General features: G+C 39.1%; 2 protein-coding genes across 2 annotated transcripts in view; both read left to right on the forward strand.

Annotated features, from left to right (window-relative positions):
• Positions 1 to 18,593, forward strand: part of LOC112156159 — a gene marked incomplete in the record, with an annotated part of 59,262 nt that overhangs the window by 20,757 nt on the left and 19,912 nt on the right.
• On the forward strand, positions 7,817 to 18,552 carry LOC112156160 (sialoadhesin-like). Its single transcript, XM_036216595.1, has 10 exons — positions 7,817 to 9,784; positions 9,880 to 10,149; positions 14,758 to 15,027; positions 15,161 to 15,466; positions 15,606 to 15,869; positions 16,051 to 16,293; positions 16,398 to 16,508; positions 16,604 to 16,619; positions 16,695 to 16,771; positions 16,896 to 18,552. The coding sequence occupies exons 2-10, from the start codon at positions 9,924 to 9,926 to the stop codon at positions 16,991 to 16,993; spliced, it is 1,611 nt and encodes a 536-aa protein (XP_036072488.1). The 5' UTR covers positions 7,817 to 9,784; positions 9,880 to 9,923; the 3' UTR covers positions 16,994 to 18,552.

Here is an 18,593-nt window from a genome sequence, read left to right on the forward strand (position 1 = left end):
ACTTAAAAAAAAAAAAAAAAAAACTGGTTGTTTATCTGTAACAGTTAATGCTTAGTATTTTCTTTTTTTCTGTTTTGTATTTTCAACTTTGGTGTTTTGTTTTTCTCACTCCTGTCTTTTAGTCCTCAGTTTACTGTTTCAATTAAAAATATTCACTTTCACTGTTCATTCTAGTTACATGAGATTTTGAGCCCATGGTTTATTTGGACATGATTGACATGCGATTGATGTTTTGGTGATGTCATTGAAAAACCAAAGTTGAAATACAAAATAACAACTGTTACAAATAAACAATATTCTTACTTGGTAATAGTTTTAGGTTTATAGTTTTTCATGCTTTTCTTAAACCTTTCAGGGTAAATGTATCAATTTATGATCATTTATTTTGGCTCACTAAAGGAGACATTTTTTTATGAAATATGAGTTATGTTGGTGAACTCTTTTCAAACCTGGAAATAAGACTCCTCGATCTTTGAGGCTCCGCCTTTTGCTCCCATTTCATGACGTCATCCTAGAGCCGACTCCAGCACCATGTCTCTGCGTCTCACACATAAAAACAAACTTCTACGTTTTTTTTTTTTTTTAACAATATAGATGTGCATGTTGCTTTTTTTCTGCCTTAAGTAGCCAAGGTGTTTCTTCCATCACAGACGGTGGCTAATGGGTTCATCTTGCTGTGAGATTCTGGATCAGGATTTATTGAAATGATAAGAATATTGTACTTTATTCTGAATAGCCCTGGCTGTAAATGTTTATTTTCTGTTTAAAGCATCTTAAATCTCTGTATAAAAAATCCTCTTTGCTTTCATGTGGATCATGTTCCTGGAGACTCCTTTTTGTCTTTTGTCGTGCCTTTCCACCTGGAAATTGTCTGCTTAGCTCAGTTTTCTACAGCCGTCTTCTCAGAATCACTTGTTTGCTTCAACCATTCTCAAAACGTTCAGGATCCACCTTAGGTGCAGAATCCTCATTAGAATGTTCTTTGGTGTATGCCATTGCACAACATTTAAACACTAAATCAAATGAGCATTTCTGGGCTGGTGCTCAGAGCGAAGGTTTTTAGGGGATTACTCAGAAATGGAAGATTGGATCAAATAGCATTTTAGGGTTGTTTGTAGTAAGGAATGGACATTATAATAAATTTAAAAGCTCAAAAAGTTGCTTTTTTATGGTACGGCGCCTTAAAGTCAAATCTCAGAACTCATCTGTGTTGAACAGTTTTACTGTAAATTTACTGTATTAGAAGAAAATACAATTACGTAATTTAATACTCCCTGTTTTCTAAGAAGCTCATTTTCTTATTTTCTATTTTTCCATTAGGATCTTCTTGTACAAACTAAGTGTGATGATGGAACTGAAACTGTTCTTTGAGCTGCTGTTAATCTGTGAGTAGAATTATGGAAACTTTTTCTATCAGTCACTTCAACAGAATTATGTAAGCAGAATGAAATAATATTTGTCTGTTTGTCTTTCTGTGACATAGTGCTCATTACATTCACTCAAAGTGGACAAACTCAAGGTATTTCAATCTTCATATCCAAGTTTTTACATCTCATTATTATTGCCTTTTTCAATTTATAGTTTGATAGTTTTTTTCATTCAGTTAACACAGTTTGTTTGTTTGTTCTAGATGCTGTGTTGACTGTTGAACCCAAATGGTCAACTTTTTATACTGGAGAATCTTTAACTTTCCATTGTGACATGAATGAAGGAAGAACTGATGAGTGGAGATACACATTTAACATAAGGGATGGGATACTTTATTCAGATCCTACACAACATTATTTCACATTTAATCCTCTGTATAAAACAAGCAGTGGTGTTTATAAGTGCTGTGGTCGCATGACGGATTCAGATTATACAAAGTGCAGCAACAATGTCTCTATACATGTCTCAGGTAATTTCTTTGTTTTTTTTTTTTTTACTTTTTTGTGATAATTCATATTTAAAAATACATTCTTACTAAACAGACACATTTGTTTAAAAATTTGTTTTTATTTTACCATGCTTAAATGTGTAAAATATATTTGTAGATGTCACTGATGTCATGGCAATATGATTGTTAATTGAAATGTTTTTGTTAAACATCAGACAAACCTAAAGCCAGACTGACCGCAGGATCAACAACTGTGTCAGTCGGAGACAGAGTGACACTGAGCTGCTCTGTGGAGAAATCTGCTGGTTGGAAATATGAGTGGTTCAGAAGAACCTCACAAACCTCTGAATACAGAATCAATGATGGAGAAAATGGAGAAATCAGAGTCTCACAAGGAGGAATCTACAGCTGCAGAGGATTTAGAGGAGAACCAGCCTTCTACTCTGATAAAAGTCATGAAGTCACCATTGAAACAACACGTGAGTGATTTCAATTTTGTTCTAAATTACTTGTCATTATTCAGATGTCGTATTTTCTTTGTTGCTTTCATGTTTACTTCTCATTTCTGATGGAAACAGTTTCCAACAAAGTCATTGTGACACAGAAACCCAGCTGGTCTCAGATGTTCAGAGGAGAGAAGATCACTCTGACATGTGAGGTTCAGGGAGGTGAAGGAGTTCAGTGGGAGTATCAATGGAGAACTCCTCAGTCAGAGACATCCTGGAAAAACAATAAAGACTGGACTATCAAAGCTTCCATCAGTGGAGAATACAGCTGTAAGAGCAGATCCATATATGATTCATATTCTTCAACAAACTGGAGTGAAACTGTCAAATTATCTGTTTCAGGTAAGAATTTCATTTTTGACTGATTAAAAAATATAGTTTATTTTCATTAGAGCTTGGAGACATTTTTTTTATTTACTTGTCCAAAATAAAATAATCATTGCTTGAATAAAAAAAAAAACTATGATATAAAACAAATGAGGTCAACAACAAAATTTAGTAAAAACTAAAATATTAATCACAAAAATATAAAACTGAGTGAAAATAAAAATGAACAAAGGTAAATAAACTAAAGGAGAACAGGTTGGTTACCAGATGAATCGTTATTAAGGAATGTATCCACAACGATCAATTTCATAATCTAGAGAACAATTTATTGTTAAACCACGCAGATGTAAACAACAAAACTCTACTACATGAACTGTTTGTGAATCCTTCAATCCTTCTTAAATAGAAAAGTCAGTTTAGACCCGTGATCAATTTATGATCAATTCATGATCAATTTTATCTTGTCTATCTAAGTTTTTATTGGAAGAAATCTAAACTGCTGGTTGACCAACAGCTTTTGTTATTTAGACGAAATAAGTTTTTACAGAAACAAGACTTTGATAGTTTGATGTAAAACTTGAGGTTCAAGAACAAAAACACAAGAAACACAACAGTGGGTTCAGAAATGACAATCTGACATTGTGGTGTCAGTGGGGCCAATATGGACACTTAATATACAAGAAACAATTAATTTATTCCTTTTTTTGAAATAGAAAGATGTTTAGAGTTTGTTTTTCTTTTTTATTATTATTAAAGGCATCACTAAATGTAACATTCATTTCTAAACATTTAACTTCTTAGGACGTCACCTACATAAACATCACATTCTTGATTATATTAACAAAGTATTTAATTCTGCTTCACTGGGGTTCTGTTTGTTCAAAATAAAAAATAAATATCAAACAAGAGTTCAGATTTTACGAAGTTAAAGAAAACAAAAACAGTTTAATGTTTTTTTTTGCTAATATTTTTTTGCAATAACTCATCAGTTTAAAGTTTCTCTTGATTCAACTTTCAAACATATTTTTGTATATTTTAAAAATCTGTTTCTAATGTTTTTAAATCTATTCCAGATAAACCAAAGGCTCAGCTAAGAAAAAGGGGAGAAAATCTGACCTGTTCTGTGAATTCATCATCATCTGGTTGGAGTTATTATTTTTTCAGAGGAGAAAAAAACGATGAACTGTTTAGAGTTAAAAACACTGAATTCATTTCAAATGAAAAAATCAGAGTTTCACAGGGAGGAGTTTACAGATGCAGAGGAAGAAGAGGAGATCCATTTTATTACACAGATCTCAGCGATCCAATCATCATTGATGGTGAGTTTTTATCTTTTCTTTATCAAATTATTAATAACCAGCATGAAAACTTCCAAAAGTCTAAATATTTAAGTATATCTGATTAAGACAAATTCTATGGAAGTTTTTTAGTTCCATCAGACTCTGAATTTTTTTTAACCCATGAATTTTTATCCTGAATGTTTTTAACCCCTGAATGTTTTTTTCTGTTTTTTTTTAACCCCAGAATCTTTATTATGACTTTTTTCAACCCCTGATTTTTTTTAATGAATTTTTTTAACCTCTGAATTTTTATCCTGAATTTTTTTCAACCCTTGCTTTTTAAACAGAAAAATTTTATGCTTATAAAATATTTTCTATCTTAAAAAAAAAAAACATTTTTTTTCATTTCAAGACTTAAAATTTCGATGGGTCAGAAATTCAACATAAAAAAATTCGGAGTGAAAAACTTCGCCCAAACAGTGTCACCAGAGCAAGTAGTCGATCCAGGAACACATCGATATCCAGCCAATCAAATCATGACACTTATGTGACGTCAGCGTTTACTTTGGTCTATTGGAGCACACAAATATTTGGGTTATTGTTAAATGGGAGGACCAACGTTCATTTTATGTTTTGTGCATCCATAAACCTCCTCTTTGGTCTTCCTCTAGACCTCTTTCCTGCAGCTCTAGACTCAGCATCCTTCTACCAATATATTCACTGTCTCTCCTCTGAACATGTCCAAACCATCTCAGTCTGGCCTCTCTGACTTTATCTCCAAAACCTCTAACATGTGCTGTCCCTCTGATGTATTCATTCCTGATCCTATCCATCCTGGTCACTCCCAAAGAGAACCTCAGCATCTTCATCTCTGCTACCTCCAGCTCTGCTTCCTGTCTTTTCTTCAGTCCCACTGTTTCTAGTCCAAACAACATGGCTGGTCTCACCACAGTCTTGTACACCTTTCCTTTCATTTGTGCTGAAACTCTTCTGTCACACATCACACCTGACACTTTTCTCCACCCATTCCAACCTGCTTGCACTCTCCTCTTCACTTCTTTTCCACACTCTCCATTACTCTGTACTGTTGACCCTAAATACTTAAACTCCTCCACCTTCTTTATCTCTTCTCCCTGTAACCTCACTCTTCCACTCTGGTTCCTCTCATTCACACACATGTACTCTGTCTTACTGCGGCTAACCTTCATTCCTCTCCTTTCCAGGGCAAACCTCCACCTCTCTAACTCCACCTCCACCTGTTCCCTGCTCTCACTACAAATCACAATATCATCTGCAAACATCATAGTCCATGGTGATTCCTGTCTAACCTCATCCGTCAGTCTGTCCATCACCATTGCAAACAGGAAGGGGCTCAGAGCTGATCCCTGATGTAATCCCACCTCCACCTTGAACTCCTCTGTCACCCCTACAGCACACCTCACCACTGTCTTACAGCCCTCATACATGTCCTGCACTGCTCGGACATACTTCTCTGTCACTCCAGACTTCCTCATACAATACCATAGTTCCTCTCTGGGCACTCTGTCATAAGCTTTCTCCAGATCTACAAAGACACAGTGGAGCTCTCTCTGACCTTCTCTGTACTTCTCTATCAACATCCTCAAAGCAAATGTTGCATCTGTAGTGCTCTTTCTTGGCATGAAACCATACTGCTGCTCACAAATGTTCACTTCTGCTCTTAGTCTGGCTTCCACTACTCTTTCCCACACCTTCATTGTATGGCTCATCAGCTTTATTCCTCTGTAGTTACCACAACTCTGCACATCTCCCTTATTCTTAAAAATGGGCACCATCACACTTCTCCTCCATTCCTCAGGCATCTTCTCACCACCTAAGATCCTGTTGAACAACCCGGTCAAAAACTCCACTGCCATCTCTCCTAGACACTTCCATACCTCCACAGGTATATCATCAGGACCAAGAGCCTTTCCACTCTTCATCCTCTTCAAAGCCCCTCTCACTTCACCTTTACTAATCTTTCTTACTTCCTGCTCCACAACCGTCACCTCTTCTACTCTTTGTTCTCTCTCATTCTCTTCATTCATCAACTCTTCAAAGTATTCTTTCCATCTTTCCATTACACCACTGACACCTGTCACCACATTACCATTCCTATCCTTGATCACCCTAACCTGCTGCATGTCCTTCCCATCTCGATCTCTCTGCCTTGCTAGTCTGTACAGGTCAGTCTCTCCCTCCTTACTACCCAACCTAGCATACAAGTCATCATAAGCTCTTTGTTTGGCCTTTGACACCTCTACTTTCACCTTACGCTGCATCTCCCTGTAGTAGTAGTTCACTTTCGGCTTATCCCTTTTGGGGTCGCCACAGCGTAACAGCACCCACTGTTTCGCATCAGTGATTTGGCAGAGTTTTTACGCCGGATGCCCTTCCTGACACAACCCTGTACTTGTAGGGGCACAGGGACCAAGTACAGGGACACAGTTAGGCAGCAACGTCAAGGGTCTTGCCTAAGGACCCAATCTGGATGGATATCAGTGGACAACCCTGGGAATCGAACCCAGGGCTTCTGCGTGTCAGCCCTTCACCTAGCCCACTGAGCCACCCAGCCGCTACGCTTTCAGTCCCACTTCTTCTTAGCTAATCTCTTACTCCGTGTACACTCCTGCACCTCCTCATTCCACCACCAAGTCTCCTTATCAACTCTCTTTCCTGATGACACACCAAGTACACTCCTACCTGTCTCCCTGATCACATTAGCTGTAGTTATCCAGTCATCTGGGAGTACCTCCTGACCACCCAGAGCCTGTTTCAACTGTTTAAGTCATGCAACAATCTTCTTTTTTCAGCTTCCACCAGTTTGTCCTTTTCTCTGCCTTCGCCCTCTCTTTCTTCATCTTCTTCACCACCAGAGTCATTCTACACACCACCATCCTGTGCTGTCTGGAAACACTCTCACCAACCACTACTTTACAGTCACTGATCTCCTTCAGATTACACCGTCTACACAAGATGTAGTCTATCTGCGTGCTTCTACCTCCGCTCTTATAGGTCACTCTATGTTCCTGTCTCTTCTCAAAGAATGTATTCACTATCGCCATTTCCATCTTTTTTGCAAAATCAACCACCATCTGTCCTTCTACATTCCTCTCCTGGATACCAAACCTGCCCATCACCTCCTCATCACCTCGGTTTCCTGCACCAACATGACCATTGAAATCTGCACCAATGACAACTCTCTCATTTCCAGGGATGCTCATCATCACTTCATCAAGATCCAACCAGAACTTCTCCTTCTCTTCCAGCTCACATCCTACCTGTGGGGCATACCCACTAACAACATTGAACATGACACCCTCCATTTCTATCTTCAGACTCATCACTCTATCTGACACTCTTTTTACCTCCACAACACTCCTAACAAACTCCTCCTTTAGGATAACTCCTACTCCATTTCTCTTCCCATCTCCACCATGATAGAACAACTTGAACCCTGCTCCTAAACTTCTAGCCTTGCTACCTTTCCACCTGGTCTCCTGGACACACAGTATGTCTACCTTTCTCCTCTGCATCATGTCCACTAACTCTCTACCCTTTCCTGTCATAGTTCCAACATTCAAAGTCCCAACTCTCAGTCCAACACTAGTGACTTTCCTCTTCTCTCTCTCCCTACGAACCCGCCTTCCTCCTCTCCTTCTTCCACCAACAGTAGTCCAATTTCCACCGGCACCCTGTCGGTGAACAGCACCGATGGCGGTCGTTGTTAACCCGGGCCTCGACCGATCCGGTATGGATTTCGTAGGTCTGATTCGCATATTTGATTTGGCAAGATTTTACGTCGGATGCCCTTTCTGACACAACCCTCTGTATTTATCCGGGCATGGGACCGGCACAATGAGACCCTGGCTTGGGCCCCCTCGAGGCTACATTACTATTGTAGTTTGAATAATAAAATAAAAACTGTATTTAGTTTTTTTTTTTTTACAATCTTCTTATACTCAGAAAAAGATAGGTACTTATACTCCATTGCATTTACTGCTATAACTTGTGAAATACAACTTGAATAATCTACAAACCCACAAATTCAGTAATTGTATATTTTACAACCTGTAACGCAGATGCTAAGTAAAAAAAATAAAAATAAACTAGCTAAAGCTAACATGTAAAAGAGTTTAAAGCTTTTTTCTTTTTAAGAGCGTTTGTAAACTGTACCTGCGTATCGTTTTCTCTCAGCCGGAATAATAGCAAGTTCCTGCGACGGCGAGGGATCTACTCCAACTCCAAATTAGCCAGCAAAGCTACACCAACTTGTATTTTGTTCAGTTAAATTATAAAAAGATAAAAATAAAACAAGGCTAGACCATCCAAATTTAAAGCCCTTAACATACGATCTATCTGCTTTATGAAGGACCCGGCCGTCTGCAACCGCGACATCGGAAGGAATTTAGACACAGCTCAAGAGACCAAAACAAACGCTGATGTCACGTCAGGGACATGATTTGTTTGGCTGGATATCGATCGATGTGTTCCTGGATCGACTACTTGCTCTGGTGACACTGTTTGGGCGAAGTTTTTCACTTTTTTTATGTTGAATTTCTTAAAAATAGTAAAAAACTGAATTTTTTAAGATAGAAAATATTTTTAGGAGCATTAAAATTTTGCTGTTTAAAAAGCAAGGGTTGAAAAAAAAATCAGGATAAAAATTCTGAGATTTAAAAAAAATCAGAAAAAAAATTCAGAGGTTAAAAAAATTCTGAAAGAAAACTTCCATAAAATTCAAAATGAGTTTTTGGTTTAAAGTTGATGAACTTTGACTTTTATACACACCACGTTTGTTACAAATGTGACCTTAAAACTAACCTGTTTTATCCATTTTTTAAAAGATCTATAGAAAGGATCAAAACATAAAAACAAAAGCTTCCAAGACAAACAAAGTTAGCATAAGAGATGGATACAAAATTATAACCTGAGAGTTTTTCAAATGTCCATTTTAAAATGGATTTTGTTGAAAAAAATGTTTACCTTGTGAGAATCTATGATCTATAAAGAAAAACGCATTAAAATGCAGAAAAAAAACATTAAAGAGCTGAAAAAAAGAAAAACAAAAAACATATATATTTCAAAATGATCTCAAAATGTGATGTGAAGTCTTTTATTTTTTCATCCTATAGCTGACACCTCATGAATTCCTTTAACCTCAGTCGGTACCTACAGCGGTTAAAGCTGGCAGGTTGTAGAGTATGCAGATGCAGGAAGGACTCAACAAGTCCAGGATGTCAAAAGGTTTAAAAAAAAAAAATCACAACAAGCACAGGAAAAGGTCTAAGAACAAAAACTCAGCCAATAAGAAAAGAAGCCAACAATTCTCCATCTCCATGAGAACCCAGGAGGGATCAGGACAACCAGGAGGAGTCACAGCCAATGTCCACCGAACCACAACCATAAACACAAGAGGGAACCCATAACAACAGCTATATAACTGGCTACTGTAGGAATACAGTATGATTGTATTACTCAAGGAAAATCTAAAACATCTATTTTTCTTATTCCAGCGGGCAAAGCTAAACTGACATCAGGAACAACAACTGTGTCAGTAGGAGACAGAGTGACACTGATCTGCTCTGTGGATGAATCTGCTGGTTGGAAATATGAGTGGTTCAGAAGAACCTCATATATATCTGAATACAGAATCAATGATGGAGAAAATGGAGAAATCAGAGTCTCACAAGGAGGAATCTACAGCTGCAGAGGATTTAGAGGAGAACCAGCCTTCTACTCTGATACAAGTGATGAAGTCAACATTAACATAAACTGTGAGTGATTCAACTTCTACTTTGTGAATTATTGTTTTAGATGTTATATTTTCATTGTTGATTTTATTTTTACTTTCCATATCTTTTGGAAGCAGTTTCCAACAAAGTCATTGTGACACAGAAACCCAGCTGGTCTCAGATGTTCAGAGGAGAGACGATCACTCTGACATGTGAGGTTCAGGGAGATGAAGGAGTTCAGTGGATGTATCAATGGAGAACTCCTCAGTCACAGACATCCTGGAGAAACAATAAAGACTGGACTATCACAGCTTCCATCACTGGAGAATACAGCTGTAAGAGCAGATCCATATATGATTCATATTCTTCAACAAACTGGAGTGAAAATGTCACGTTATCTTTATCTGGTAAGTATTTTTAAAATTCTAGACAGGTGTAAATATTATTTTTAATTTCCACTGTCTTGAAATGAGCTGTACACAAAAAAAGAAACATTATCCACTTGTAAATATTTAAATTACATTATGTTTAAACAAAACAAACTTTAATGAGGTAAAAAACTTTATTTAGCGAAATGCAGAATTTTAGTAGAACACTATAAAGATGCATTGAAACAAAAAATAAAATCAAGTTAGCCTGAGAATATAATATGCAATGTTGTATGTAAATGTCTTCATTATCATCAGTCATTCTGTCATTAATGACATGACCCACATGAGTGACAGACATCAAGCTCATCATTGGACAGCTTAGAAACAGGATTTAACGTAACTTCTTTAGTTCAATAGATCAGCACAGCTCTCTTATCAACATTGTACAAAATATCATTTTTTAAAACCATAATGGGAACAGACATTAAAAAGGGTTTGTAAACCACCACAGCTGGGACTAAAAACTACTAAATCACTACTTTAAAACGGCTGCTTTTTCATGCATTTAAATCCTTAATCATCAGCATGATGTGGTTTGGAAAAAGATTCAAACCCCTTGAACTTTGCAACATTTTCTCACATTATGACCAACAATATGAATATATTTTATTTGGATTGTAATCAGTCATCAATCATCAGTTAACTTCTGGAGGCAAATTGATGCATTCAGGGGTAAAGGGTTGAATATTTTTGCAATGCATTTTTCAGTCTTTCATTTTCAAATGTTGAAAAGTTCAAAGGAGTTTGAATCTTTTTGCAAACCACTATTCAATTTGAAGAGGACCGAGGACAGTATGCCCCCTTGTCTCTTATTATTATTTAGTTTATTATTTAGTTTATTATATCCATCCATCCATCTATCCATCTTCTTCCGCTTATCCGGGACCGGGTCGCGGGGGCAGCAGTCTAAGCAAAGATGCCCAGACTTCCCTCTCCCGGGCCACTTCCTCCAGCTCCTCTGGGGGGACCCCGAGGCGTTCCCAGGCCAGCCAAGCAACATAGTCTCTCCAGCGTGTCCTGGGTCTTCTCCGGGGCCTCCGCCCAGTGGGACATGCCCGGAACACCTCTCCAGGGAGGCATCTGGATCAGATGCCCAAGCCATCTCAACTGGCTCCTCTCAATTTGGAGGAGAAGCGGCTCTACTCCGAGCTCTCTCTGGGTGACTGAGCTGTGGTACGGTTCCTGTCTGCCACGCAATGCTGCAGAGACTTGTCAGCCAAGACACTCCCACAACATCCACCCCCGAACCTCATCCACCCCCGGAGCCTTGCCACCAAGGAGCTCTTTGACTACCTCAGTGACCTCAGCTTGGGTAATGGACAGTTCCACCCCAGTATCCTCAGCCTCTGCTTCCTCAACGGAAGGCGAGTCAGGAGGGTTGAGGAGATTCTCAAATTATTCCTTCCACTGCCCGACAATGTCCCCAGTTGAGGTCAGCAGATCCCCGCCTGCACTAAAAATGATGCCTGCAGTATACTGCTTTCCCCTCCTGATACGCCGGATGGTTTGCCAGAATCTCTCTGAGGCCAACCGATAGTCCTTCTCCATGGCCTCACCTAATAGGACTCCTTCTTCAGCTTGACAGCATCCCTTACTTCCGGTGTCCACCACCGGGTTCGGGGGTTGCTGCCACGACAGGCACCAGAGACCTTGCGACCGCAGCTCCGGAAAGCAGCAGAGACAATAGAGGTGGAGAGCATAGTCCACTCGGACTCAATGTCACCAACCTCCCTCTGTACCTGCTCTCAGTTTTCCCGGATGTGGGAGTTAAAGACCTCTCTGACGGAGGGCTCAGTCAGACGTTCCCACCAAACCCTCACAGTACGTTTAGGTCTGCCGAGTCTTTCCGGCCTCCTCCCCCGCCAGCAAATCCAACTCACCACCAGATAGTGATCAGTGGACAGCTCTGCTCCTCTCTTTACCCAAGTGTCCAAAACACACGGCCGGAGTTCGCCTGAAACGACTACAAAGTCGATCATTGTTCTCCTGCCTAGGGTGTCCTGATGCCAGGTGTATTGATGGACACCTTTGTGTTCGAACATGGTGTTTGTTATGGACAAACTGTAGCGTGCACTGAAGCCCAACAACAAAACACCGCTCGGGTTCAGGTCAGGGAGGCCATTCCTACCAATCACACCCCTCCAGGTGCCACTGTCATTGCCCACGTGGGCATTGAAGTCCCCCAGGAGGATGACTGAGTCCCCTGTTGGGGCACTTTCCAGTACCCCTCCAAGAGACACCAAGAAGGCCGGGTACTCCAAACTGTTGTTTGGCCCCTAAGCCGAAACCACAGTCAGAGACCTGTCCCCCACCTGAAGGCGAAGGGACACGACCCTCTTGTCCACCGGTGTGAACTTCAACACCTTGCGACTGAACTTGGGGCTCACGAGTAAGCCCACCCCAGCCCGGTATAGGTAGAGAGTAGAGAACAAGTTCAGGCTCCTTCCCTCCCAGAGAGGTGACGTTCCATGTCCCAAAAGCCAAATTCCATGACCGAGGTTTGGGCCGCCGAGGCACTCGCCTTTGGCTGCTGCCCAAACCACATTGCAACGGCCCCTTTAGATCTCTCCCACGTCGCTCCTTCGGGTTGGACCTGACCGGGGCCCGTGGGAGGAGCCCCGGCCACAAGGTGCTTGCCTCCGAGCCCCAACCCCAGGCCTGGCTTCAGGGTGGGGCCCCGGTGACGCCAATCCGGGCGACGTAACGGGATCTCTGTTTTTGTGTCTCATGAAAGGATTCTGAACCGCACTTTGTCTGGCTTGTCACTCAAGACCTGTCTGCCATGGGAGACCCTACCAGGGGCAGAAGCCCCTGACAGCATAGCTCCTGATATCACCCGAGCACTCAAACCCCTCCACAGCGTTAAGGTGGCGGTTCAAGGAGGGGTAGTTTATTAAAATGATTTATATTATTATATATTATTTTATTTTAACATAATAGCCTGTGGAAAAAAGTTAATGCCAACATTTAACTCAGAAAACTGCCAATATAAATGACATAACATTTATATTAATATTTTAATGAGGAGAAAAATGCTGGGTTTTTTATTTTTTTTTTCCAACTTGACATTTTTTGTATCGTGTTTACAACATTAATTTATTTAATGTAACTGAACAGCTCTGCTTGTTCCATATTCTTTTTTTTAAGCAAAACGCATTTGGGTTCATATTAAGGGTTCTTTGTTAAATTTATTGGATGTTTTTTGTTTTAAGAAATACCAAAGTCGAGCTGTGACTTTATTTAATTTTTGAATTTGGCATCATTTTTTTTTTTAAATTGAAAAAAATTGTCCCTGTAAGTTCTGTCCTTTCAACCTGAATCTGCAGCTAGAGAACAAAATTCATCTGAGTTTTCTGCTGCACTTCTGCACCAAATCTAGATCTCAGTGAAATGATGATAAGGATGATCCAAGACTTTCCTAATGTAACTTAAATCAATCATCTGACTGAGTCAACAAAGGATTATGAGGCTTTTCTCCATTAGCTGACAGCAGCATTATGTCTTGGAGAAAACACACAGAGAACAGTGCACTTTAAAACATTCACACTATTGAGATTACGTTTTTTACTTCTGAACGTTATTTAATTCATTTCTGTTTTGACAAACTTCAACTTCAAATTTAGTAAATTGCTTCAGGATTTTTCACTGTGAAGCATTAAAAATTTTAGATTTGAAAAAAAAGAAAATACATTATTGATTCTGGGTCTACTTTAAGATATTTCAGTTTACTTGAAGAAAGAAAAATGATGCTATCAGAAACTGATGGTGAAAGACTAAATGCAGAGGAAAGTGCTTAGTGGAGGAAAATGAAACATTTAACAAAATTTGAAATGACAAAACCATTGTGAAACAAAAAGTAATAAAGCAGATGATCTGAAAAAGCAGACACTTAAAAAAACTGAGGCTCATTAACTGAACTGAAGACTGCTGTAGATGATAAACCTAAACCTGATGAGACAGTGGTGCAACTCGAGCAGAATATAATCAAAAAAAAAAAAAAAACATAATGAATAACCAAATCCAGGGGCACAATCCTTACATTTGTCCAAAATAACTTTTTTATTTAACTTTGATGAACATAATAAGAGATTTGTTGATGATTAAAAAATACATTTCCTTTAATAAAAAGTGTTTCATCCTTTCAGAATGTCTTGTTTCATATGGATGAATTGGTTTTAAAGTGTAGTTTACCTGGATCCTTCTTACAAAATCCATGGATTTAGGATCAAATTTATAACAGATTCGATTAAAAAATGTTTTTTTTAACTTTGTTAGGATTTAAATTGTCTATATAAACAAAACTTAAAAATAGAAGAAAAAAAAACAAAACAACTGATAAGACAGGCCTCATAATGTGGTGATAAACTGAAGTCTTTTGTCTTTTGCCTTGTTTGTGGTCAACTATTATTAAATTAGTAAATAAACAATTAAACTATTACTGTATTTTTTCACTAAAAACAAGCATTTTTTTTATTACATTAAAAATGTACTGAACAAACCATGCCTAAATGTATCAACCATATTTCTAGGTGTCACTGATGTAAAAGTGCTATAGTGATTATTAACTGAAATGTGTTTGTTAAGCATCAGACAAACCGGGAGCCAGACTGACAGCAGGCACAACAACTGTGTCAGTAGGAGACAATGTGACTCTGATCTGCTCTGTGGATGAATCTGCTGGTTGGAAATATGAGTGGTTCAGAAGAACCTCAAATATATCTGAATACAGAATATATGGTGGAGAAAATGGAGAAATCAGAGTCTCACAAGGAGGAATCTACAGCTGCAGAGGATTTAGAGGAGAACCAGCCTTCTACTCTGATACAAGTGATGAAGTAACTATTAACATAACGCGTGAGTAATTTAATTTAATTTTCTTCAGATTAGAATTTTACGTGTTATCAGTCAGAGGTTATATTTTCATTGTCGATTTTTTTCCCCCAATATTCAGTCAAACCAGAGTATAAAACAAATATCTCTCCAACAGAACCTGAACCTGTCCTAAGAGTGTCTCCACGGTGGTTGAGTCCTGGATCCTCAGTGACTCTGAGCTGTGAGGTTGAACATGAGTCTGCAGGATGGAGCTTCTACTGGTATAAAGCTGTTCCTGATCTATCACACAAGTCTGGCTCTTACAGCTATGAGCTGCTGCCTGCTAGCTCCAATGGGACTGCAGACAACTCCTACATCATTCATGGACAGACACACACAGCAGGATATGTGTGCAGAGCTGGAAGAGGAGAGCCACACGTCTACACTCTTTACAGTCAACCTCACTTTGTCTGGTCTGGAGGTCAGACTTCTGATTCTTCATTCATTTCTCTCAATGATTTCTCTTCACATTTCAAATACTGTCACATTCTACTATTTTGGGTCTCTTTGTTCTCCAAATCCAGCTAAAGTGTGCTGATCTTCATCCTGTTTGTGTTCAGATCTTCATCCATCAGCGTCTCTCTCAGTGAGTCCTGACAGAGTCCAACACTTCACCTCTGACTCTGTCTCTCTGACCTGTGAGGGAAACTCTGCTGAGTGGAGAGTCGGCAGCTTTCTGCTTCCTGACTTGCTGTCATTCTGTTCTGACTGGGGAACAATGAATGGATCAACATGTCATGTTCAGAAGATCCAGTCCAGTAATGCAGTGTTCTGGTGTGAGTCTGGATCAGCATTCAGCAACGCAGTCAACATCACTGGACACTGTGAGTGGAAACATGTTTGGATTCCTGTTTTTAGCTTGACTTTCATCGTTGGACTGATTAGAAACACATGCAGAACTTGAAGATGGATCTAGATGATCAACTGGATGTAAACCAGAATGAAGCAGACAATGTCAAACATGTTGGGATGATCTGTGATGAGGATGAATGTGGATGTTTCCAGATGATGATCTGATCCTGCTGAGTCCTGTCCATCCTGTGACTGAGGGACATTCTGTTACTCTTGGCTGCAAGTGGAGGACAGAAAATCTTCTTTCTAAAGTGTTTTTCTATCAGAATGACACATTAATCCAAAGTGAGAGCAGAGTGGAGATGATCATCCCTGCAGTGTCAAAGTCACATGAAGGCTTCTACAAGTGTCAGTCCTCAGGAAAAGAATCTCCACAGAGCTGGTTGGCAGTAACATGTCAGTAAATCTTTCCAGTTGTTCTCAGCATGAACAATAACAGCAGCATTTAGTTCATGAATGTGTCACTAAGTTTGATTCAAATCCATGATGTGTTCCAGCAGCATCCAGACCTGACAGCTCTTCACTTCCTGTTCTGTTGATTGTTGGACCAGTTTGTGTCTTTTTACTGATGATTTTTCCACTGATGTTTTATTTGTACAAAAAGTCAAAAGGTGAGAAATGTTCCTTTAAAATCACATTGATGAATAAATGATTTGTCATCAATGATGCTGATCACTTTATAAACATGTGATGTTATTATTTACAGATTCAACCTCCATCAGGTTGGTAAATTTTTATTTTTATTGATTGACGTCTGTGTTTAGTTACCTATTTTTTTTTTTTTTTCATCTCTGCAGGTCTGATGAACAAAATCAGAACAAAGTTCCAGATGAGAATGATGCTGAACAGAACACATATGGATCTCTGCTGCATGGTCAGTCTGAACTCTGATGTTTTACAATCTTTTATTATTTTTTTAATTAAATAAATATTTGAAAAGTTTTTTTGTTTTTTTATTATATATCTAATTTAATTTTGTTCTGGTTTGATCTTTGAAGGTGATGTTGCTCTTTATGAGTCACTCAGAGTCCATGAAGACACAGAGAACAATCCAGATTATGCCAACATAGGTAATCTGAGGGGATTTGGGGGATGATGGCCAGTTACTGATAATGAAATTGAATTGAATTGAACTTGAATTGAATTTTATTCATATCCCAAAGGGATAAATTAATTATTCATCAATTCAAAATGCATCAATTTGTCAAGTTTAATAAATAAACATTGACATTTTATTTCTATTCCAACAGTTCTACTTTAGAACTTGGGATCTTGGGATCTTTAAAACATGAAAACATGTTCCTGCAGTCTGCATACAGTGATGATTGGTGCAAGTTTGTTTTCTATTTTATCTCTGGATTTAGAACTGCTGTCACTATATACACTTCCAGCTAAACTTTTCTACAGAAATGTGTTTTTGTCTGTTTGTTTGTTTGTTTATTTGTCAATAATTGTCCGGTTTGCATTGTCTTGAAGTTGAGTCATTGTAATTGGACTCATTCAACTGCTTCATCAGTCTGAATGTTCAAGGATTCAGTCCACATTTGTATCCTCCAGGTAGAACACAGTTTCATGTAAGTATGGATCATTAACAGAAACAAAGAAACAAAACCAGAGTATACACCTCTCCTCTAGTAATCCCCATAGCCCTATTGTTGGGTTGTTGGGTGTGGTCACTCTGGTGTTTTGGTCTCCTATTTACCATGCTGCCTGCATGGTAAATAGGAAACTAATGCCTCGTTTCCACTGAGCGGTCCAGACAGTACTAGACTTTTTAGCGTTTTCTTTACAAAATGGACCCGACTGATACCATATCTAGACCCACGTTGGTCCACAAAAAAATGGAATGAACCCGTGAGGGCGGAGCTTCATTACTCACACGATGTAACCCATTGATTGGTGGAAAGGTTTTACGATAACAGGAAGCGTCTGACCAACGCTTTTCATGGCTCAAGATCCAAACCAAAAGTTCTGAAGTTCTGTCCTCTTTTCGGCTGGATTTCTCTTCGCCCTGGTGTTGAACCTTTCCTGCTTCGTTTCCCGACTGTGGTCAGGAGACGCAGGAGAGATCTTCTTTGAAGCTTGCTCTTCTTCCGGGGTTCATCTCCCTGTTCAAAGCTTCAGAGCCTCCGGAGCGTGTGAAGCCAAAGAATACGTCTCAGTTCTTAGAGGAACTTTTTGTTTATTACTTTTCATTGCACTGCCAACTGACAACTTTTTCTTTCTCTCCACGCAGTGCGCACTGCTTCCCTCATGCACGCGCTCAGGCACTCTTTCTCCCGGCCTTTCCTGCACCACGTTAAGCTAAGACGCACAGGTTGCAGCACAAACACTAATTTCAGAACACCCGCAATCTTTTTGCAAAGAATAATAAATTCTTTCCATACAGTGTTCCCCTTATTCATGGGGTTTGAGGACCAGAGACACGCTGAATCCACAAACACAGACACACACACACACACCACTTCCTGTCTCACCCGACCTCCGCGGTCAAAGAATGTCCGTTACCGATCCAAACTCATCAGAAACACTTCTGATCATGCTTTTTAAACATTTATTGATGAACATTGGAGTATTAATCAACAAAAAGAGCTTTTTTCCCAATTCAATTCAGAACAATAGACGGTTCTGCAGCGCAGCTCCGAATTATAATTATTCTCTATGGTTATCTTTTTCATTTTCCCTCCGTTTCTGAA

Source organism: Oryzias melastigma, linkage group LG18, assembly GCF_002922805.2.
Source record: "Oryzias melastigma strain HK-1 linkage group LG18, ASM292280v2, whole genome shotgun sequence".
Classification (NCBI taxonomy): Eukaryota; Metazoa; Chordata; class Actinopteri; order Beloniformes; family Adrianichthyidae; genus Oryzias; species Oryzias melastigma.

Coding starts and splice junctions, on each gene's coding strand:
- LOC112156160 (XM_036216595.1), top strand. CDS start 9,924: ATGTTCAGAGGAGAGACGATCACTCTGACATGTGAGGTTCAGGGAGAT. Junction 15,028..15,160: donor AGTAACTATTAACATAACGC/GTGAGTAATTTA, acceptor TCTCTCCAACAG/AACCTGAACCTGTCCTAAGA. Junction 16,294..16,397: donor GAGCTGGTTGGCAGTAACAT/GTCAGTAAATCT, acceptor GTGTTCCAGCAG/CATCCAGACCTGACAGCTCT.